At 35.5% G+C, this 25,468-nt stretch overlaps 1 protein-coding gene and 1 pseudogene across 1 annotated transcript; both read left to right on the forward strand.

Annotated features, from left to right (window-relative positions):
• Positions 1-9,799: 9,799 nt before the first annotated feature.
• Positions 9,800-13,066, forward strand: LOC107948874 (diaminopimelate epimerase, chloroplastic). Its single transcript, XM_016883530.2, has 9 exons — positions 9,800-10,378; positions 10,461-10,628; positions 11,053-11,123; positions 11,301-11,358; positions 11,440-11,619; positions 12,105-12,189; positions 12,367-12,426; positions 12,510-12,583; positions 12,832-13,066. The coding sequence occupies exons 1-9, from the start codon at positions 9,989-9,991 to the stop codon at positions 12,946-12,948; spliced, it is 1,203 nt and encodes a 400-aa protein (XP_016739019.1). The 5' UTR covers positions 9,800-9,988; the 3' UTR covers positions 12,949-13,066.
• A 917-nt stretch (positions 13,067-13,983) lies between these two features.
• LOC107948875 (kinesin-like protein KIN-5B) lies at positions 13,984-25,220 on the forward strand (annotated as a pseudogene).
• Positions 25,221-25,468: the final 248 nt, after the last annotated feature.

Genomic DNA, 25,468 nt, shown 5'->3' on the forward strand with positions numbered 1-25,468 from the left:
AAAGAGTAGATGCAATTTTCAAGCTTCCAAACCACTATTTTTTCTGGTATTTTTGGTGGTGAAAAGGGTGAGAAAAAGATGATATCTTTTCCTCTTTATTTTATTTCAATTCGTTCAAATAAATTACCAAATTTCCACCTAACTTTGACTTTCTCTATCTTTTGTCTCCTATGGCCGGCCATCACTTATCCAAGGGTCTATTTTCCCTTTAAAGACCCCAAATTTTGGTTCTCTAGCTATTTAACACCCTTAGCTATCAAAATAGGACATTTGCACTTTATGTGATTTAGTCTTTTTTCACAATTGGGCTCACAATCGCTAAAATTAATTCACCAAAATTTTCATACACCTATATAATCATGATATAACACATAAAATAATATAAATAATAAAATAGTTTTTCTAACTTTAGATTTGTGGTCTCGAAATACTATTCTGACTAAGCCCAAAATCGGGCTGTTATAATCTCGTACTAAAGGAACGAGAAGCAATGAGACCATATTATGAGATGAGAACACATGTTAAAGTCAGCGGGGTCGATGTTTTAGTAATTGAAGGAAGTATTTTTTTTTATTTTATGATGCTTCGTACTATTACTGTGACTATAGGTTCAAAATAGATCTCAAACAATTCAAAAACGTAGATTTGGAGGAAGTATTGAGATTTTTAAATGAAAGAAAAGAAGAATGGACCTATCAACCAAGTACAAAGATCCTACTAACATTCAATTAAGCACTAACGACTCCAATGGAAAAAATTTGGATGAAGTTTGTGTGTTCAAGAATTTGGCCTATAGCAGATATCTCCAATACCAACCCGTTATAGGCTATTCTGGTGTACGCAATTTTGCAAAAGAAATAGATATGCATAGGTACATGGATCTATCAAAGTATGCTTGAGTGTGTAAGGGACCAATCAAAAGGGGCATTTTTCCCACACTTAATAACGACATTATACGAAGAAGTAGGAGTACCTACAGATTCAATGGAAAGACAGATAAACCCTCCAAATAAATTATTAGGAGGCAGACTATACTAATAATTTGTAATACTCCATAGAAAGCAAAGAGAAGAAAGAAGGAAAATGGGACTACAAGAGGAGGATGAATGAGGCAGTCTTCTTAATGTTCTTCTTTAAAAAATCTTAGTTATATATTTATGCAATGGAAAATTATGACAATTAATTTAGGAGTAAGAAAAATAGTAGATTTAAGCATAGTTGATATTTTGGGAATTGTAATTAATTTAGACAATTTTATAGAAGTATTAGAATTATATGTAGTTTGTGTAAAAACCCCACATGGAAGAAGCACGGAAATTTCCAGCTTTTAATGAAAAAGGAAGGGAGCAACCACCATTAGACTACAGTAATGTCATGATCAATTAGGTAACTTATTTCCTTATCTATTCAAGGTTGCACATTAGGAACAGTTTGCTATCTAAAGTGTGGGGTAACATAGGAAATTTGTTTTTTATTTCCTATGTGTTTCTTTTAATTTTTCTTGTCAATGTGTCCTTGAGCTTGTAGAAATACAAGTGATTGGTTAGGAGTATGTACATAGGTTGATTGTGTTTACTATAAATTTGGCATGATAGTGGTGTGTCACATCCCAAAAACCGGGTTAGAAGAAATTGAGTTAGTGAAACCAAGACTGGTTACGTCTGACTTTTTAAATTAAGGTTACGAAAATTTTCCCAAGGGAATTGATCTGTTTTAATGGTTAAGTGTGCTGCTTGTGAATGTAAGGTTTGGGGTTTGAATATCTCCCTTTGAAATTTTTACTACTTTTTTCCCTATCTTTAACTCTGAGCATTTGAATTAAATTTAATTCCTGCGCAAGCATTGATAAGAATGAGTGTGTTGGTTTAATGGTAATGTTTTAGCTTACCCTTTGGTCTTATGTTTGAATCTTTGTGTGTGTGAAATGAAAATATTTTTGCTCCTCTTTGCTATGTCACTTATTCTGTCAGAAATTTAGTTAAATCTAAAATCTAAGAAAAAATCTGATAGGTTAGAATTTTTTTTATAATTTATTTTATTTTTAATTTTTGAAAAATTGGTTTCCAAAAATCTCTCTCACATTCTCATGTTTACTCTCCCACGCCTCACTGTTGCTTTTGTTTATTATTATTATTTCTTTTTCTATTATATTCTCCCTAATTCCCACATTCTACTATTTCCTTGTTTCTATTTTTTTCTTTTACATTTTTTTGTTTTGTTTTTGTTACATCTATGCTATTCTCCTTCTCTTTTTTTTTCGAAAACAACGCTTCATCATTTTGTTGCCTTTTATTTTCAATTTAATTTGGCGAGGGTTGGTGCCATCACTCGTTCGTGAACAATTTCGAGGATGGGTGGTAAGATTTTTGTTTTGAGATTCGTACCTTGTTGGAGCTTTCACATTTGAAGTAATGATTTTCTAAATTTATTTTTATGTGTAATGCAAGTTTGATTGCTTTGAAATCCTTTGTTTAGACAAAGTTTCGATAATGAACGGTTTTCTGAAAAGTTGAGAGCTCTTGAAATTATTTGTTCGTTTGGGGTAAAAGATCGAATGCTTTAAGTGTTGTGGCGGAATTAGTGTTCTGAGTTAGTTTATCTGATAAACTAATTAATCATGATAAACTAACTCCGAACACTAATTCTATCAAATTAATTTGAAAATAAAAGGTAGCAAAATGATGAAGCATTGGTTGTTTACAAAAAAGGAGAATAAAGAGATGTAACAAAAACAAAACAAAGAAAAAAAATAGAAGCAAGGAAAGAGTAGAATATGGGAATTAGGGAGTATAGAATAGAAAAAGAAATTAAAAATAAAAAGCAAAAGTGGGGATGGGGTCGTGGGTGTGGGTGTGGGAGAGTAACGTGAGAAAGTGAGAGATTTTTGGAAACCAATTTTTTAAAAATTAAAAATATAATATAATAAAAAATCCTAATTTATCAGATTTCCTCTTAGAGTTTAAATTTGATTAAATTTCTGACAGAATATTATCATTTCACACGCACAGGGATTTGAACACAAGACCAAAGGATAATTTGAAGTCTTATCATTAAACCAACAAGTTCATTCTTATCAATATTTGCGTAGGGATTAAATTTAAGTTAGATGTTCAGAGTTAAACATAGGACAAAAGTAGCAAAAATTTCAAAGGGAGAGATTCAAACCTAGAACCTCACGCACACAAGCAACACACTTAACAACTTAAATAGATCAATTCCCTTGGCAAAATTTTCACAACCTTAATTCAAAAAGTTGGACGTAACCACTCTTGGTTTCACTAACCCAATTTCTTCTAGCCTAGTTTTTGGGATGTGACAACTCTCCCCTTCTTAAAAGAATTTTGTCTCTAAACTTCTTGCTATCACACCATTCACTTAACCATACAATCTGAAATTTTCTCATTCATACTGATCATCATGCTATCATTGTGCAACTCTGATTTCAATGCATATCTAGACAATATCTCACTCCCAAACTAGACAATTTTTTTAACAAACTTCCTATTCACTATCTCGGATCATCTTCAGAAACTTTTTACAGAAATATTACTAACTATTCCACAATCCCAAAATCTCAGAAACTCTAATGACAATCAAACACTTAGTCAATGCAGGGTACAATTGATGCAGATCGCAAATGTACCTGTACTGTTGCCAGATGCATCTCGATCCTCTTGACTCATAGTGGCACAAACCAGTCTTTGATTCCCTCTCCGAGCCAAAACTTGCATCCAACTAAGAGAATGCCGTGAACACGGTGCTAACGGATCCACATCTAAAATGCACTCCCGTTTTCCTCCGATACTTGCTCGGATAGCATTTATAACAGAAAGTACAAATCAAAACTCGATCCACGCTCACAACTGCCTCAACCTGCTATGGTGTAACTATTTTGGCTTGTTTCCTGGGCCGCAGATTCAAATCAACATGACCAGAACTCCTCTTATTTTGTACCTTATTCCTTTCATTTACCTCTCTCTCTAAGTGATTAATCTCTTCTACTAACTTGGTCTTATTCGACCGAAGTCGCTTATTCATGAACACTCGACTCACAGATACAGATTGGGCCCCAATGACTCTTTGTAAATCTTTTAGCAACACTTAAGGCACAACATCGTCCCCAGTTTCCTAATTACCGCCCTCATAGACCAGTGTCTTCACATACTAGCTAATTTCCATATTGGGCATATTGCCCCGAGAAAAGGACTCAGCGTGAGTCACTTGACAACGTCCACCACTTCCTCGCGCATCGCGACCACAGATATCACGTAAACTCATTTTTCTTATCTTCAGTTCAGAAGTCTAAAGTTTAGCTTAGGTTATTACAAATCCTAAGTCTAATGTTCAACAGAAGTGCTTAGTTATCTTAAAACAGATAATGTCTTATTCAATAATCTCTAAATTTCATCAGTCTAACTAAAGTAACTAAAGTATAAATAACCAGAGTCCAAGTAACTTACTTGGATCGGCGTCAGAGTCTCAGATTCACATTTTCAGAACTTTAGTAAATTTTTATGCAAATTCACCCACATCAGATTTCCAAAATTTTTTCTAAAAATCAGAAATTTCAAAACACATTATGCATAAAAATTTTAAACCTAAAAATCATAGCTTGATTTTTACAACTTGACTTTGATACCACTAAATGTAACACCCCAAACCTGACCTAGACGTTATGGCCGAATCTAGAGAAGTTACATCAACTCATATGAAAAACTAATTTAAAATCTAGCTTAGAAGTCGTGTGATCTAAAATCTTAATTTAGCTAAGCTCGTATGAGTTTTAGGAGAATCTCAAGTTTGAAAACACCTATTCCATAACATGATCTCTTAATTATTTTACTAATAAAAAGAACGAAAACTTATTTATTTTACGGAAAAGCATTTTGTTTGATACTTAATTTTTGCAGCAGATATTTTCAAAGTTTTTTTTAAGTGTTGAAAACTAAATTCCAATTTGTCAAATTCGTATGATTTTGCAGTTTTACGTTTAAGAACACCCAAAAACCAATGAACAGATCAAAAACCCAAAAACAAAACCAAATTTGAAAACTTAGTACAAAAATCAAAAGTCTAGAAATCTTAATTAAAATAATTCGAACCATCTTATGTGGAAAACCAATCCGAGCTCCCGCACATTGTCTAACCCTAAACATGCCAGTTACCTGAGAGGATAACAAATAAAGAGTGAGCTTTTACAAGCTCAGTGTGTAACACATCCTAAGCAACAAATCAAATACACGTAAATAAACATATACATTTTCAGATGCAGACACATATCCTACCCTCATCCGCTAAACACCAACTTCGTCCAACCAATCACACCAATTAGGACTACAAGAGTCCATCCATCTAATCACACTAGGACATGGTGGTATGCCACTCATAAAGGTGTTGTTGAGCTACCAGACAGACAGTATGGTTTAACCGCCAAAGTACAGTAATTCTGTCAGAATACACTTATTCCATCACATATCAAACCCATCCCGATGCACATGCATAAATAAACTAACACATATGTATCCCATAAACAGATGTCATGCATGCTTATCATACGTAATCATGCTTTCGAAATTATCAGAACAGAGAATGTACATGTAGTTTTCACATACCTTATCTATATCACACACAGACATATATCAACATATGTCACATTTCAAGTCTTATTTAAGCCAAACAGACGCCACGGGTGGTCTAATTACAAATTTCTGAATCAAACGGGTCTAGGTGAAAATTTTCAAAAAATAGGTCCACACGGCCTAACACACGATCTCACACATGCAAGTGTGACCCACATAGGCTATCACACGATCGTGTGTGTAACACTCCCAACCCGTATCCGTCGCCAGAACAAGGTTACGGAGCATTACCAGACATTTCGGTACAAATACAAACATTACATAATTATTTAACATTCACATCATAATTTAATCAAAATACAACAATTAATAATTTCGGATTATAGAAATACAAACCAGGAATTCCGAGCTATTCGATGTCGATTTTATCCTTCCTTTTTTAGTCGAGAATTACAGTACGACGTTAGCTACGGAATTAAAACAATTAAAATTTATCAATACAACACAATTCAACCTCATATTGAATATTTCATTTTTTATTCATCTTTTTCCAAATTCCAATTTAGTCCCTAAACCGCGACTAACTTTATTTCTTTTAAACTAATTCCATATTTTCATTCAATTTCTACTTTAGACTAATTTTAACTTTCTAATTTCACTTAAATCCCTAAATTTTGAAATTTTATCAATTTAGTCCCTATTACTAAAAACTTATAATTTTCTTTACAATTAAATCATTTACCCAATTCTAACTTGAAATTCTATCAATTTAATCCCCAATTCATCAATTAATTCAACATAAACTATATCCAAAAATCCACCAATTTTTAAATTTTCAACATAAATCCAATAGTATATTGTTCTAGGTTTCTAAAAACTCAAAAATTACAAGAAAATAGATTAAATTGACTTACCAAATTAACTTTGAACCTTGAAACCCTAAATTTTCCTTTTCCTTTTTCTTTCTTTCTTTCTCCCCTGTTTCTTCTCTGTTTCGTTTCAATTTCATTTCGTTTCTTATGTTTCTTTAGCTATTTATAATATAATATAATATAATATAATATTCTTATTTATTAAGTAAACATATATATATTAATTATAAAAATCTTTGATATTTTTATATGTATGTCGCCTCAACTAAAAGGAATGGTATAATTACTTTTTAGTCCCTTTAGCTTTTCTTTAATATATAATTAAAATTTCACCTCTATTGTAATTTAATCTTTTTAACTAATTTTTTTAATTCAAGCAAATTTCACTTAACCAAAACATAATTAACTACACAAATAACTTCGTAAATATTTATTAAAAATATTTACGAATCCGATTTACCGGAAAGGAGTTCCAGGAATGCACTTTTTTTTCAGTTTGGTCCTTGTTAATCAATTAACAATCGAAACGTTAAAATTTCTTGACGAAACTTTAATACCACCCTAAAGACACTCCATAAATATTTATAAAAATACTTGCGACTCGATTTATAGAATCGAGGTCCCGAAACCTCATTTTCTAAAACCGTTTAACCGAATAATATTTATAAAACACTAATTGCTAATTCAAAAACCTTTCTAAAATCATATTTGACCCGTAAATATTAAATAATAATTAATATTTATGAACTTACTTGCCATATTTGGTGGCCTTGAAACCACTATTTTTGACACAACTGGAAATCGAGCTATTACAATTTGACCCACACGGCCAACCACATGGTCACACGGCCAACCACATGGCTGTGTGACCCACATGGTTTGCCACACGATCATGTGACCCACACGGTCTGCCACACTGTTGTGTGACCCACACGGTCTGCCACACGGCTGTGTGACATCAACAGAATGATTTTCGACTTTACGTCATTCGCTGTTTTTTGGGTTTTTCATTACACACCTAATCATTTTTGAAATACGATGTTACAACACACTTTTAGACCCTAAAATGACATTCAAAATAAAATAATTAATCACGATAAACTAACTCCACCACAACGCTTAAAGCATTCAATCTCTTACCCTAAACGAACGAACGATTTCAATAGCTCTCAACTTGCCGGAAAACCATTCATTGTCGAAACTTCGCCTAAACCAAGGATTTCAAAACAATCAAACTCACATTACACACGAAAATAAAAGCAAAATAGAAAATCATCACTTTAAATGTGAAAACTCCAACAAGGTACGAATCTCAAAACGCAAATCTTACCACCCACCCTCGAAACTGCTCACGAATGAGTGATGGCACCAACCCTCGCCCAATTAAATTGAAAATAAAACAAAATCCTAACCTATCAGGTTTTCTCTTAGAGTTTAAATTTGACTAAATTTCTGATAGAATAAGCGGCACAACAAAGAGGAGCAAAAATATTTTTATTTCACACACAGAGGGATTTGAACAAAAAACCAAAGGGTAAGCTAAAACCTTACCACTGAACTAACAAGCTCATTTTTGTTAATATTTATGCAAGAATTAAATTTAATTTAGATGTTCAGAGTTAAAGATAAGGACAAAAGTAGCAAAAATTTCAAAGGGAGAGATTCAAACCCAGAACCTCACACATACAAGCAACACACTTAACCATTAAAACAGATCAATTTCCTTAGCAAAATTTTCACAACCTTAATTCAAAAAGCCAGACGTAACCACTATTGATTTCACTAACTCAGTTTCTTCTAACTCCATTTTTGGGATGTGACAGCATGATTTTAAATTTTCAATTATTGGACTACTAAGTTCTATATATTACATTGTAAATAGGCATTAAGTAATTGAATATACCAAATGATATAGAAAATATAGGGAAACGAGCATGGTAGTATGTATGATAAATAGTTGAAATTGTGATTGCTTGATCAATTAAATTTGTGAATACTGAGATACCTAGGGATGACCAAATGAATTGTTTGGTATAAACCCAAAGCCAAAAAGCTAACCATATTTATTAATCCTTAGTACCTATTTTGAGTTGGAAAACACTTCTTGATGAATCTTCATGCAAAACCCAAGCTAAAACTATTAATTTGTACTTACCCTTTTTGCTTAGTCTTGAATTGCATGAATTTAGACGTCTGGTCATATGTATTGAGGGTTAAGTAGATACATCATGGCGAATTTTGTAAAATCAAAGTGAAGTAAAAAGAAGCAGTATGATATAGTGATTATAGGTTAGCCAATATATGCAAAAGAAATAAGAAAGAAAATCAATACGAGTAGAAAAGTACTTGAAAAACAAAGGCATTGTCAGTAAGGTGTATTGAAAAATGTCAAAGGTGACAAAGTTACAAAAGTAGAAAACTCAGTCATTAGTGCACAAAAACTCGTGAGCTAGTCGAAGTTGCTTTATTATATTGTAACTTCCTATGTGGAGAAATAAGAAAGGTAAGAGAATGTGAAATAAGGCGGTGAGCGGGCAAAGGTTTTTTTGATGTGTCAAACTCTTTTCGTGCTTGAAACTATCTTGATGCTTCCTGTTCTTGAATTCTATACTTGTCTTAAGCCTCAAAACGTTACAATTTGAAAAGTTCTATGTGACTTAGGTAAACTTATTCATGAATTGATATTGTATTAAGTAATTACAAGAACGACTATTTCTATTCTACTAGGATAATCAAATTACCTATATGGTTTATTGATGGATTTATATAATTGAAAACCTTAATGCTTGTATACTTTGTAATATACTGAATTTAGGTGTTTGATACTGAAAGTGGTAAGCCATTTATATATCATGCCAGAATTATATGTAGTTATGAACATCTTTTATTTTATTTTGTATGTAGTTTTCCTTGCTTGAGCACAAGCAATGATGTGGGGGAGTTCCCATAAATAAAACAAGTTATTTTATTTGAGAGTATTTTAGTTTTTTTCATTTTAACAAAAAATAATAAAAATATGCATATAGTGATATTTAAATTTGTGCTAATTGTATAGATAAAACATTAAATTTACAACTCAATCAAAACTTTATTTTGATATATTTTTACATTTTTAACTTAATATGCATAATTTATTATCTCTATTAGTTGATATATATCCATAAAATGTTATTAATTGTGTTGATATCACAAGTTAATTTAACACTAACTCATAATTAAAAATAACATCATGTACTAATATATTTAATTTTTAAATTTTATTTTACTACAATTTAATATGATATTTTTATTTTAATATCGTAAATATACAGTGGTGTGGGATAACATTTCTAGCAAGAGAGAGTTTCAACTCTAAAGAATTAGAGTTGGAACTAGTACACATAGATCTACAAGCTTGTGCTGAGCTCAACCCGAAGTATCGTATACAATATGTTATCTCAATAATCTTCTCATTATCATGAAATCTGATCAAATCTCTTCATAGACAAACGGGTTACACGATTCACAATCCGCGTAGGATCCCACCACCTCTTTTACATGACAAAGACAAAAATGAAAAATCAGTTGCCCTTTCCAATTTTTGACTGCAAAAACGCCACCGCAACACTAAAAACCCGCCGTCTCAAATCAAACGAAGAAACCAAAAGCTTCATGGCCATCGCCGCCGCCATTTTCCTCTCCCTCCCGCCACAAATTCGCCGTTCACCCGCCTCCATCGCCGCCCCTTTTCGATCAACTTCTTCTCTTCATTTCGATTCTTTTCGTTCCAACTTTTCTTCTCTTAAAAACCCTAACCTTCGAGTCTCTGCATCTTCCATGAGCATCGGAACTCCAGAGAAAATCTCCACGACGTCGTTCCTTGACCGAAGGGAAAGTGGATTTCTTCACTTCGTTAAGTACCACGGCCTTGGGAACGATTTCATTTTGGTAATTTCTCCAGTTCATTTATATTTAGCTGGGAAAAATGTAGCACAAATTGCCTTAGCTGAATTCTTGTTTATTGCCGTAGGTTGATAACAGGGACTCGACGGAACCGAGGATTACGCCGGAGCAAGCGGTGAAGTTGTGCGATAGGAACTTCGGTATCGGAGCTGATGGAGTGATTTTTGCGATGCCGGGAGTCAACGGTACCGATTATACTATGCGAATCTTCAACTCCGATGGCAGCGAGCCCGAGGTAATCAGCTTTTTCTTGCGCAAAAGTTGCTAAAAGACGTATATATTAGTAAATATATTTGATTCAAACTGAAACCAAACTTTCAGTATAAATACAAGTTAAAACTTAACTATTCTGTATAAAAATAATTTCATGCCTTAACACAATTCTTATTTATGTTTTTAATTGTTTAAATTCATTTAGCAATGAATCTACCTTTTTTATTTTGTATCCAAATGCTTATTTATTTGCCTTTTCTATCAAAGCTAAACGTCTGTTAGTGAAAGTGATAACTAAATGGGGACTTAGTGTGTCACTTTGATTCTTTGTTTCTCTGGTTGAATCACTGAAATTGAATATTGAGTGGTTTCTTGGATCAATTATGTGTTTTTTACATAAAAATAGAATTTTGGCTTTATTTTTTAATTAATATTTTTTCTTCTAGATGTGTGGGAATGGGGTAAGGTGCTTTGCGAGATTCATTGCCGAACTTGAGAATTTACACGGGAAGCAAAGGTACAGTTAATGGCGTGTACTTCTATGTTCCCAACAGTCATAATGTTGCCTTGTGTATATGTTTGAAGCAATGTTTTATTCTCTTTGTCCCTAAATGCGGCTTCATTGTTAAAAAGTCAGTTTGAAGTTTTATGCTGAAATGTCTTTGGGGTTTCATTCTCTTCTAATTTTATGCAGTTTTACTGTGCATACTGGTGCGGGATTAATTGTTCCCGAAATTCAAGAAGACGGAAAGGTATTTTATTTGGAATCCTATATGTTACAGTACTCCATCTATGGTGCTTAATGCATCTGACATGGAGCTGCATGATCTCAGGTTAAAGTTGATATGGGTGAACCAATTCTTAAAGCATCAGATGTTCCTACAAAGTTACCAGCAAATAAAGATCAAGCTGCTGTTAAAGCAGATATCAATGTAGATGGAGTAACTTGGAATGTGACTTGTGTTAGCATGGGAAATCCGCATTGTGTGACTTTTGGCAACAGACAAAGCCAGGTTTGTATTTTGGGTGATGATTGATGAGAAGATTAGTCGGGATGTTATATTTATATGAACTATTCTTAACTATACTTCCTCTGCAATATTCAAATATTTTTGCTCGTTATTTACTGCCTAGAAAACTTTTTGACTCAAGGTTTGGCTTGTAGCAGACAACAAGAAATCTACCCGTGCCGAACTTTTGTTGGCATATCAATTATGTGCATGAGCCTGAGTATCATAAACCTTTTACCCATTGTATGCTTCAAGTGAAGAACAATACTAGGAACTGTTAAAAGAGCTGCTTGTTTTAGCCAATCTTGTACAATTACCAACTTTTCATCGATGCCTGTGAAAATTGTCTTTTACATTGAATTACTTGTTCTAGAAGAAAATGCTTTCATTGACTGATGTCTTGAGATACATTTCCTCTATTCTTCCTTCTCTTTTCATTTGCATTTCTAATACTGACCTTCTTTTGCTTAATGATTGCGATTGAGCAGAATTTGACCGTTGATGAACTAAATTTAGCTGCAATTGGTCCTAAATTTGAGCATCATGAAATGTTCCCAGCTAGGACCAACACAGGTTAGTTATTATCTAATCTCTGAGATGATGTTAAGCAATCAATTACATGGGTAACATCTATTAGCACGGCTTCATGCTTTTTGTATGTGATGAAATGGTTTTCCTATTACGTGATTGTCATTTATCTCCTGTTAAGCAAATCCACTCTCTAACCATGATTATGCCTTGTCTTGTTAGAATTTGTGGAAGTTTTTTCTCATGAACACTTGAAAATGCGTGTTTGGGAGCGTGGAGCAGGTACTCCCATGTGCATATATAAAATGGGCCATCATTTTGGGTTCTTGTTCTTGTTAAAAGCTCATGTCAATTGCCTCTCACAGGAGCAACACTGGCTTGTGGAACCGGAGCTTGTGCTGTGGTGGTTGCAGCTGTTCTCGAAGGACGTGCTGGGAGGGTAAGTGTTGTTCTGGAATGTTTAAATAGTGTTAATGAAATAAGGTCAATGGGCTTATGCCAATGAAATGGGACATTGATGTCTTTCATCTTGAAGTATTTAACCTAGTTTTCTTATACCAAAGAGGAGGAATTCGAGATTCCATCCATATTTGCAGGGTGAAAAAGAGGTCTTTTTTAATTTTTATTTTAATTTTTAATTTTTCCTTCGTCTCACTTGATTATTTTATTATACATTTTGTGAAATAGAGTTGCACGGTGGATTTGGCCGGAGGTCCGTTAGATATTGAATGGAAGGAGGAAGACAATCATGTGTACATGACTGGCCCAGCCGAAGTAGTGTTTTACGGATCGGTTGCAGTGTGATGATTCTAATATTGCTAAGCCAATTTTCATGTAGCTAAAACATTGTCTATTTGCTTGGATTCTGTATAAGACAATTTGGTAGTCTTATGAATTCCACATTCTTTTTGGTTGTCTTAAATGTTGGCTTTTGTTTCAACTTTCTGCATCTCACTTTTGCTTTTCCATTAAATACACGAGGTATTATTATTATTATTATTATTTTGGGGGGGGGTTCAAATAATTGATTACATTGCTAAGTTGGATACTGCTTCTCCATAAAATTGTACAATTAGTTAATTTGATTAGACAGATTACGTGTATAATTTCTCATAAAATCTATGTGAGAATTAATCCTCGAGTTGAGCTTAATCATTCTATTTCAATGCAATTTTTTCCCTTTTAGAAAAATATAGTTTCCATTCATTGTAATGGAATATCAATACAAATCATATTTGAAAAGCATGGTAGTTACATACCAATATCAAAACCTTTAATTTTAGAATTCTAGTGCTCCGACGGTATTTTGTTAGAAAAATACTTGTTATAACCTTGAAGATTAGATAATTTTATTTTAAGAAAGGTTGGTCTAAAATCAAATATATTTACATTGTTTTATAAGTGAAGTACTTATCTGATGTGTATGAGTTACATGCATAAAGTATGAAATGTTATGTTAATTAAGATTTGGAGTCATAAATAATATTTAAAGTTAAAAGGTTTTTAGTAAGTGAATTATTCTAAATATAAAATTTATTAATTTTTTTAGTAAATTATAATAACAAGGTAAAATCTGAATAATCAACATAATCAATGTGACTCCAACATAAATTTATACTTTAATTATTGAGTGCAATCACCGTAACATGAATTTGAGAAAGCTACCTCTCTAACCAAAATCAACCCAACCATACTGATCATCAAATTCAAAAGTGATATTTGAAATTTCATGGTGGGTCCCTCACATGTTCCAACGGCTCTCACATCCCTCAAGTATCCGTTGGGAAAAAGCACACAATTTGAACATACGCTGTTCTGCTGCCAAACCTATACTAAATAGTAGTAAAATTTTGTTATAAAATAAGAAAAAAAACCGAACGACCCAGTTTTTACTTCTACAAAGTGAGAAACAAAAAGGAAACTGAAGTAAGATCGGAAAACATAAAGCTCTTTGAAAATCGCATCTCTCTTAATTTTGTTCAGATTCTATTCAAAAGATTTTCACTAAAGGAAGAACTCCAAGTAAGATTTTTATTTTCAGTTTTATAATTTCTTTTTTTTTTCTTTGAAAACTTGTTTCTTTGGGATTCATTTATCATTGTATGATTTTGATTAGATTTTTCTAAAAATTTTTGAACGAGAAAGAACCTACAAAGAAACGATGTCGCTCACTCCAGATCAGTTTAGAAAAGGTGCGATGGGAGGATTAGTACCATCTCCATCTCCTTTCCTCACTCCCCGACCGGAACGACGCCGTGCCGACTCTAGAGGACCTGATTGGTTCTCTAATCGCCAAGACAGAGATAAAGAGGTTAATGTTCAAGTGCTGCTTAGATGCAGGTATTTTTGTTTTCTTAAAAAAATTAATTAATTATTATTGATTGAAAAAGAAAAGTTCTTATTTGATTTAATCTAATTCTTGATGGATTTGGTTTTAGGCCATTAAGCGAGGATGAGCAGAAGATGAATGTTTCGAGAGTGATTTCGTGTAATGAACTTAAAAGGGAAGTTACTGTTTTGCAAAATGTAGCTAACAAGCAAGTAGACAGAGTTTTCACTTTTGACAAGGTAAAAGCTCCAGCTCCTATTTTACGAAAATGCCTATGGGTTTATTAGATTTTTTTTTTCAATTTCAAAGTTTTTTTTTTGCTAGGTTTTTGGCCCCAAGGCACAGCAAAGAACAATATATGATCAAGCCATTGCCCCAATTGTTAATGAAGTACTTGATGGTTTCAACTGTACTGTCTTTGCCTATGGACAGACTGGCACTGGCAAAACTTATACAATGGAGGGTGGGATGAGAAACAAGGTATAAGATTTCCTTGTTAAAGAATGGACATCTTATTTGATGCACAATTTTCTGTTTAAGAAGGACATTTTATAGTGTGCTGAAAAAATTGTCCAAAACATCTCTTTTATGATTACTAAGTAAAGGAGTGTGTTTTTAAATACAGGGTGGGGACTTGCCTGCGGGGGCTGATGTTATTCCAAGAGCAGTGAGACAAATATTTGATACCTTAGAGGCTCAAAATGCTGATTATAGCATGAAAGTTACATTTTTGGAGCTCTACAATGAGGAAATAACTGATTTGTTGGCTCCTGAAGAGAGTTCAAGATATGCTGAAGATAGGCAAAGAAAACCGATTTCTTTGATGGAAGATGGAAAGGGTTGTGTTATTGTGAGAGGTCTAGAAGAAGAAGCTGTATATAGTGCTAATGAGATCTATACTCTCTTGGAACGTGGAGCAGCCAAAAGGCGTACCGCTGATACCTTATTAAACAAGCGCAGCAGGTTGGGTTAGTTAATTTGTTTGATTTGTTAATGATGCTTGGTGTAAGAACCTTTTGAACTAAGGTGACTTTCTTTGCCTTGAAGCCGTTCTCATTCTGTATTTTCCATCACTGTCCACATTAAAGAATCGGCTGTGGGAGATTAGGAGTTGATAAAATGTGGCAAGCTTAATCTGGTTGATTTGGCAGGGTCTGAGAATATTTCTCGTTCTGGTGCTCGAGAGGTAGGTAGATGTATGCAATTTTAGCTTTGAAGTCTATTATCTGGTGCTTAATTAATCTTTTTATTTGAATATAGGCTTAGGGAAAAATGGTGCTTCTTATGTATTTGACATGTCTTTGAATGGATATTTTTCTGTAACTATCAAGTTTCTTCATCAAATTGAATTTGCAGGGTCGTGCAAGGGAAGCAGGAGAGATTAACAAAAGCTTACTTACCCTTGGCCGGGTCATAAGTGCACTTGTGGAGCATTCAGCTCATATACCATATAGGTTTGCTTCCTTAAAACTCTTTTTTGTCCATGGAGTTGCTTCTAAATTTCTTTTAGTAACTGTCTTCTCGTGGTTACCACATTCTTTGCAGGGATAGTAAGCTGACTAGACTCTTGAGAGATTCTTTGGGAGGGAAGACGAAGACCTGCATTATTGCCACAATATCTCCATCTGCTCATTCTTTAGAAGAAACACTGAGCACTCTAGATTATGCATATCGTGCTAAGAATATAAAAAATAGACCAGAGGTTAACGCCTCTTTTGATCTATTTAATTGTTTATTTATAAATATTTTGTTTACTAATGAAAAGGCTAATAATTTCAGGCAAACCAGAAAATGTCCAAGGCTGTGTTGCTTAAAGATTTGTACTTGGAAATTGAGAGAATGAAAGAAGGTTTGGGAAGCACTTACAATTTCACTGATCTTTGATTGATACAGAAATACCAATTTAGAATCTTATAAATGTAAAACAAAATTGATCCAGATGTTCGAGCAGCTAGGGACAAGAACGGTGTTTACATACCTCATGAAAGATTTGTCCAAGAGGAAGCAGAAAAGAAGGTAACCTTCCAATATTTCTCTTTAGTGCACTTTATTAGGTTATGATATGTTGCATATTATAAATTTTAAAACAGGTCATTTCCTCGAATTTTGAAGAGAACTTAACGTTTCTTATCAAAAAAGGATACTCTTAAAAAAAAGGATACTCTTAATGTAGGCTCTAGGGGATTGATTTGAATTTTAACTTATAATCTTGCAGGCAAGGATGGAGAAGATAGAGCAACTGGAGAACGATCTCAACCTTAGTGAGAAGGTTTAATTTGTAGGAACAATGGCAACAGCAAAAATCAAACAAAGTTGCAAAACAGAATTTGCAAAACTGAAGCAAGAAGTATCGAAGCAAAAGAAAACAAAGCAAAGCAAAAGCAGTGAACAAAATTGAATACTCATCAAATTGTAACTGAACATTACCAATTTTCATTCAAAATTTGAATATATAAAAGAGTTACAAATTTTGATTCATTTGACAGTTACCTAATGACATAACTGCTCCCACTTAAACTAAACTAATACAAGCTTAAGTCAAATACAAAATAAGCTGACATATCAGCTTTTACATCATCAATCCAATCACAAACTTAATCCAACTAACTTTGGAAACTAGTTAAAGTTGAACTAAACTAAATTACATCAAAACAAAACAGCAATGTCAGTTGCTTCATTTGGTCCAAAAACCATTCGTGCGCGCCAAGCAAAATGAGCTGAGCTCGATAGCTGCTGGTCTCGATAGTAGCATGCTTCTGGCTCCATGTTGCATTGCAATCTAGCTTTCAACACTCCTCCTTGGACTGTATGCAACACATTCCAATTGCACTTCTCAAAGATTCAAATCGAGCAGCCCCTAAAGGCTTGGTCATTATGTCAGCCAATTGTGCCCCTGAGCTGCAATGCACAAGGTTGACTTCCTTTGCTTGTTCAGCCTCTCTAACAAGATGCAGTTTGATTTTAAAATGCTTAGTCTTACCATGGAACACAGGGTTCTTAGCTATCGCAACTGTAGACTGATTATCCACCCAAATTTCAGTTGCTTCATCTTGAGTTTCATTAAGGTCATGAAGCAGCTTCCTTAGCCAAATGGCCTGATTAACTGTTCCTGCTGCAGCAATGTACTCTGCTTCAGCTGTGGACTGAGCAACAGTTTGTTGCTTCTTTGAACTCCAGCAAAACATGCCCGATCCAAGTGTGAAGAAGTATCCAGAGGTACTCTTCATGTCATCGAGGGATCCTGCCCAATCACTATCAGAGTAACCTTCTAATTTCAGTTCCTTCCCACTTTCAAACATTACACCAAAGTTAGCTGTGCCTTTGATGTATCTAAGGACCCTTTTTGCAGCTTTCAAATGTGCCTCATTGCAACAATGCATGAATCTCGATAACAGGCTAACACCAAACATGATGTCTGGCCTGGTTGCTGTTAGATACAACAGACAACCAACTAGGCTTCGATAATGCCTCTCATTAACCCTTTGCTGATCACCATTGCTGGTTAATTTTTCACCCTGTGCCACTGGTGTACTTACTGTTTTACAATTTTGCATGCAAAATTTGCCAAGAATCTTCAAAGCAAATGTTTGTTGGCTGATGAAGATGCCCCGATCAGACTGGTGAACTTCCATGCCAAGGAAGTAAGTCATGACCCCTAAATCTGTCATCTCAAACACTTGCTGCATTTGAATCTTGAACTCATCAATGAGCTCAACTTTGCTCCCTGTCACTAACAAGTCATCCACATACAAGGAGACAATCAGCAAGGTTTCAAATTCTGACCTCTTAACATACAGAGTAGGTTCACTAAGGCTCTTCACAAATCCAAGCTTGGTCAGATAAGATCAACTCTGTCATACCAGGCCCTTGGTGCCTGTTTCAGGCCATAGAGGGCCTTTCTTAACTTGTACACTTTGTCTTCATGTCCAGCAACTTCAAAACCTTTAGGTTGCTCAATGAAGATCTCCTCCTTGAGAAAACCATTCAGGAATGCTGATTTGACATCCAATTGGTGAACTTTCCACTGCTTCTGAGCTGCTAAAGCAAACAGTAGCTTGATTGTGTTCAGTCTTGCCACTGGAGCAAAAGTCTCCAAGAAGTCTACACCATACTGCTGACTGTAACCCTTTACCACAAGCCTGGCCTTGTGCTTGTTCAGTGAGCCATCAGCATTGTACTTGGTCCGGTACACCCATTTAACCCCAATAACCTTCTTATTTTCTGGTCTGCTCACCAACTCCCATGTTTCATTTTTATTGATCATTTCCAGCTCAGCTTCCATAGCTTCCATCCAGCTTCTGTCCTTGGCAGCCTCTTCAAAGTCTGAGGGCTCAATCACAGCAACATTGCACCTCTGATAGACATCAGCCAAGTTCTGGTGCCCCTCACTGGTGTGTCATCTACAGCATATTCACTTGGTTCCTCTTCTGTAGGCTCAGCAACCAAGTCCAACTGATCCATTTCAAACATGTTAGCTTCAGCACTATTCCAATTCCACACATTTTCTTCATCAAATTTTACATCCCTGCTGACTAAGACTTTCTTTGCTATAGGATCATAAACTCTATAGCCCTTCTTGTTGCTGCTATAGCCAACAAAGATTCCTGGAGTGGCCCTGCTCTCGAGCTTGGTTCTCTTTTCCACTGGAACAAGAGCATAACACACACAACCAAACACTTTCAAGTGTGTTACTACAGGTTTAACTCTATGCCAAGCCTCATAAGGAGTCTTATCCTTGACTGCTCTAGTTGGCAGTCTATTGAGCAGATACACTGAGGTGTTAACTGCCTCAGCCCAAAACTGACTTGGAAGCTTGCCTTGAAACAAGAGGCACCTGGCCATGTTCAGTACAGTCCTATTCTTCCTCTCACAGACTCCATTCTGTTGAGGAGTATAGACTGTTGTGAGCTGATGATGAATCCCATCACTGTCACAAAGCTTTTGAAATCTCTCAGACACATATTCAGAGCCATTATCAGTCCTCAAAGCTCTAATTTTGCAGCCTGACTGATTTTCAGCATAAGCCTTGAATTTACAGAAGGCTTCAAACACTTCTGACTTTTGCCTTAAGAAGTAGACCCAGCACAACCTTGTTAAATCATCTATAAACAGGGCAAAGTACCTGTTCTCACTGATTGAAGGTGTTCTCATAGGACTACAAACATCAGAGTGCACCAATTCGAGCTTGTTTTGAGCTCTCCAAGCACTGTCAGCAGGAAAAGGCAGTCTAGCCTGCTTACCAAGCTGACAAACCTCACAAACATTCCCACTAACCTCAACTTTTGAAATGTAATCAACCAAATTCAGCCTATGTAGCAGATCAAGCGATCTGAAATTGGCATGGCCTAGTCTCCTATGCCACAAGTCAGTGCTGTCAGCAAGGCTGGTGTATGCCTTTCTTTCTACTTGGCTAACATCCAGCATGAAGCATCTATCGGTCATGGAGACTGAGATTAACTCCAGACCATTCATGTCTTGAACAGTACAGCAACCATCCTTAAAAACCAATGTATAGCCCTTTTCAACTAATTGGCCTACACTAAGCAAATTCTGGTCTAAGTCAGGTACAAAAAGCACATCTGAGATCAGCTTGTTACCTGAACCAGTGCTAACCAGCACACTGCCCTTGCCCTTAGCCTCAATCAGCTTGCCATCTCCAATTCTGATCCTAGAGTGGAAGCTTCTGTCTAAGCCCTTGAACAACTTCTCATCTGCTGCCATATGGTGTGAGCAGCCACTGTCTAGTAGCCAATCATTGCTGGTTTTTGTTGTACCAACAAAACAAGTTGCTGTAAACACATGCTCCTCTTGAGCTTGCATGTCCTCAGCTGGTCTAGCTTGTTGTAGAGCAGCCTCCCTTGGTTTGCCCTTGCACACCTTCTCTACATGACCAAACTGCTTGCACTTTCTGCACTGGATATCTGGCCTAAACCAGCAATATTTTTCTGAATGTGTTGTCTTCTTGCAGTGAACACATGGTGGAAACACCCTTTTTGCTTCATCTCTTCCTGACTTGGCCTTTCTATTGTGCCAAGGCTTCTTGCCTTTTGCACTCATACTTGAGCCTTCACTGGCTTTAGCCTGGAAAGCAGCTTCAGAATTCTCCTCCTACCTATTTGCCTTCCTTTGCTCAAGTGCATACAGGGAGTTTATCAGCTCAGACAATGAAATGGCTGATAAGTCCCTCGATTCCTCAAGTGAAGAGATTTTAGACTCAAATTTCTCAGGGAGAGTTGTAATGACCTTTTCAACAACTCTGCTCTCTGTGAAGTCCACTCCCAGGAGCCTAATGCTGTTGACAATGGCCATTATCCTGTCTGAGTACTGCTTGATGGTCTCAGACTCCTTCATCCTCAAATTTTCAAAATCTCTCCTGAGGTTGATCACTTGCTGTTGCCTTGTCTTTTCAGTCCCCATGAACTCCTCCTTCAGCTTCTCCCAGGCCTGTTTTCGTGAGTCACAGGCCATGATGCGAGTGAATATCACATCAGAGACTCCATTTTGCAAGCAGGCCATAGCCTTATGCTTCTTGGCTCGCTCCTCAGCATGCTGCCTCATCTGTGCAATGGTGGGATTGGCTCTCAATGGAGGTGGTTCAGCATCATTCTCAATCACACTCCAAAGATCGTGTGCCTGAAGATAAGTCTTCATTTTAACTATTCAAATGTGATAGTTTTCTCCAGTGAACACTGGTGGAGGTGGTGGAGTGAAACTCATCTTGCTAGACTGAGTTTAAGTGCTTCGATCCTTTTTAGTTTTAAGCTTTGCTGTAGATTTTAAATTGAAATCAACAGAATGCAAGCAAAGGCCCCTCAAAGACTCGGGCTCATGATACCATTTGTAGAACAATGGCAGCAGCAAAAATCAAACAAAGTTGCAAAACAGAATTTGCAAAACTGAAGCAAGAAGTATCGAAGCAAAAGAAAACAAAGCAAAGCAAAAGCAGTGAACAAAATTGAATACTCAGCAAATTGTAACTGAACATTACCAATTTTCATTCAAAATTTGAATATATAAAAGAGTTACAAATTTTGATTCATTTGACAGTTACCTAATGACATAACTGCTCCCACTTAAACTAAACTAATACAAGCTTAAGTCAAATACAAAATAAGCTGACATATCAGCTTTTACATCATCAATCCAATCACAAACTTAATCCAACTAACTTTGGAAACTAGTTAAAGTTGAACTAAACTAAATTACATCAAAACAAAACAGCAATGTCAGTTGCTTCATTTGGTCCAAAAACCATTTGTGCGCGCCAAGCAAAATTAGCTGAGCTCGATAGCTGCTGGTCTCGACAGTAGCATGCTTCTGGCTCCATGTTGCATTGCAGTCCAGCTTTCAACATAATTCCCACCTATTGTAGTTTCAGTTTTTCTTTCCATGAAGCATTTATATTGATTCTTCTTGATCATGCAGCAATCTGATAAGTATCATGAGCTATATCTCACTGAGCAAGAGCAAAGATTGGATTTAGAAAGTGTCTTGAAGGATTGCAAGGTAAACATGGACTGGAAATATTAAATATATAATATTTTTTTCTCCCCGTTCTGGATGATTTTCGGCTCCTAAATATATAATATTTTCCTCCAGTTAAATCTCGAAAAGACTGGGACAGAACTGCTTGATCTTCAAGAGAACCACAGGGCAGCCATCTTGACACTGAAAGAAAAGGAATTCATCATCTCCAAACTGCTATGCTCAGGTACCAGTGTCATTTTTGGAAATCTTCATTGGGTATCATTTTGCTTATCAGTAACAACGACAATTGGTTTATGAACAGAAAATTTTTTGATTGAGAGGGCAAAAAAGTTGCGTAGTGATCTGCAACATGCATCAGAGGACATAAATTCACTGTTTGCTAAACTAGGTATAATAACTTCTTGGTTACAATCAGTTGTGTTTGCAATTGGCCATAATGCTCACTATGTTTTGATAGTTTGGGGCAACATGGTGCAGCTGACCTAATTGTCTGGGCAGCTCCATGAATACAAAAGTTTCGGATGAAACAACACTAGTACATATTAGTATTCAAAATTGAAGATAAAAAAAATGCACCCTCATTATTTCAGAGACCTTAGATATGAATTTTCTTCTGTGCAGATGATAAGGACAAGATGGAAGCTGAAAATCGAAGCATTGTTTTAACATTTGGTTCTCGGCTTGATCAGCGCCTAAAAGATTTGCATAAGACCATCCTTGGCTCCGTTTCTCAACAGCATCAGCAACTTAGATGCATGGAAGAGCAGGCTCATTCATTTCTTGCCAGTAAATGCGATGTAAGAGTGTAAAATTTTGCTGTGTCTTTCTCTATGCATGTGGCTACATTACTTTGATTCATGAATTATTGGCAGGCAACCAAAGCCTTGGAATCTAGGATTAAGAATATGACAGAGACATATGCTTCAGAAGTTACAACAATGAAGGAACTTGCCAACAAAATCCAAAGGAGCACTTCCTCCGACCTGGAGGAAATGAGTTTTGCATTTTCATCTCAAATAGAAGCCATTGAGCAGGTATGCTATCCAAGGAACCCTAGTTTATCTCAAGTTGCTTATAAGAAAACTTGTGATTTTTTATTTGCTTAAGCGGTGTATGAATTTTGCTTTTGTAGTTCCTTGTTACTGCGGTGCTGGAGGCCAAGAAGGTTATTGAGGATCTCCTGAGTTCTCTTAATGAACAGAAGGAACTATTGGTTTTCTCTGCTCGACAACAAGAGGAGGTGGGTATATTTGTTATTGTCCAATTTCATTCATACTATCACTCTCTTGAGTAAGTTTTTCTCATATCTGTGGATATTGACAGGGATTACACCGCAACTTGATTTCAGCACAAGAAATATCCAAGGCAACATTCCATTTTTTGACTGACATCAATAATCAAGCTTCCAAATTCATGACAGTCCTTGAGGAAATGGAAGCCAAGAAGTCTCAGCAATTAACAAACTTTGAAAACAGATTTAAGGCAAGTTGATATTCTGCTTGCATGATTGATATGGGAAAGTAATGAAGGCTAATAATGAAGTAAACTGCTGTGAAACAGGAAGAAGCTACTAGGGAGGAAAAGCAGGCTATAGAAAAGATTGCAGCAATATTAGTAACTTTGACATCTAATAGAAGTGCTATGGTAAGTAAGCAGCCACTTTCTTATCTTGCAAAACAACAAATACACGGTAGGAATTTTGCTTACAGAAATTATTTTGTATCGGTCTCTGAGGCATCAGGATGCATGAAGGACATGGATATTCAAGATAATAGGACATTGCAGCAGCAGATGTCCATGATGCAACAGGTTTCAGCAGATGTTGGGAAGGAAATGTGCAAGTATATAGAAAAGGTGGAAAGTCATTTTGTGAAAGACACCTTCTCAGCGGCTGAATCTAGGGGTATCATGGAAGATGGCCTTCAAGAATGGTAAGTTTTCATTCGATTTGCTAGTTGAAGCAAATTTCTGTTTCAACAAATCAATTAGCAAGTTGCAAAGCAGGCAATAGCTGCCCCCTGCTCTCTATTTGTTTTATTTGATCCCATCTCTTCATTTAATGCAGCTCGAAAATAGTGAATGTTTCTAGGCAACAATGGGAAAATGCTAAGACATACATAAATGAACTTAATAAAAGTAGTCTTGCAGAGATCAAATCGACTTTTAGGTAAGCTTTTCTTGTTTTGAACTTCCCTTGTTGTATAGAAGAGGTCTATTCTTCCCTAAATTTGCTGCTGATTACTTTGACAGGGAAAATATCAAAAGAAATCACACAGTACATGAAGAACTTTTATCTGCACTCTCTTCTACTGGTGCAGAGGTTGGTGCTAGAACTGGAGATATAACAGCGGCAATCAATGGTAATATATCGACTTATTGTCATTTTAGAATTGTATCTTTCTCATTGTAACTCTGGAAATACTGTCCATTGGCAGATTCACTACTTCGTGACCGAGAATGTAAGAAGGAAATAGACTCCCTCACAAACTGTTGCTTAGATCAACTTAAAACAGTGCAAGAAAAACATGGTGAAAGCATTTCAAATATCAGAAGTGAAGCTGAGAAGTGCATCACAAGAGACTACTTGGTAGGGTTTCCATATATAGTTTAGAACACTTGATCTCAGAATAATGAACATCCAGCTACCATTGTGACATTGTTATATAATTTTTGAACATAACCGGTGTTGCCTTGAACAGGTTGATAACCATACAAAACCAAAGAAGCGAGACATAGTCGTGCCCAGCTTAGCATCAATCGAAGAGATGAGGACATCGGCCTTTGAAGATATTGAGAAAGAAGGAAACAACTTGGAGAACAACAACAGATCAAAATGGGGCTACAATGAAGGCAAAATCCAGCAACAGATTACGAGTTTATCACCCAATAGAACTCCTTTTGCGGATGTCAATTTATTATGATTAGTGAAAACTTACACAATGAATGTAGTAGAAATGCTCATCAGCTGATGAGTACAAAACCCTTGTACCTGTTATTAGTTAGCAATTTTAGGATGGAGTATGTTGTTGCAATGCTATATTAGTAGAGGTCTTTTGGCATCAAATAATTATCACATCATTTGTTCATTGGTGATGCCATTGCATGTTATGAAATTTCTACTTTTATATGCTAATTTTTACTAATGTCCCGATTAATGGGTGCTTAGAGGCACCGGTTACACTATTTAATGATCATTTTAGGATAATCTTTTTTCCAAGTTTCTAAGCATAAATGAAGATTAGAGAAACAAAAAACTCCATTAATACGTTATTTGACGAAACAAACTTGTCTTTTTCACTTTATACAAAATGAAATTCAATTTATTAGAAATTGAATTCGAGCATTTTTTTCTCAACTATAATCAGAATAAAAGCAACAAACGCATCAACATTAGTGTTTTCTGAAAGAAGATAAAAGTGAATTAGTTATTTTATTGAAGTAATTGTTGAGATATCAACAAATGTACATGGGTAGGAATCAATACACCCTCTCAAAATAAGTATGGTA

This window comes from Gossypium hirsutum, chromosome A04 (genome assembly GCF_007990345.1).
Source record: "Gossypium hirsutum isolate 1008001.06 chromosome A04, Gossypium_hirsutum_v2.1, whole genome shotgun sequence".
Lineage (NCBI taxonomy): Eukaryota > Viridiplantae > Streptophyta > Magnoliopsida > Malvales > Malvaceae > Gossypium > Gossypium hirsutum.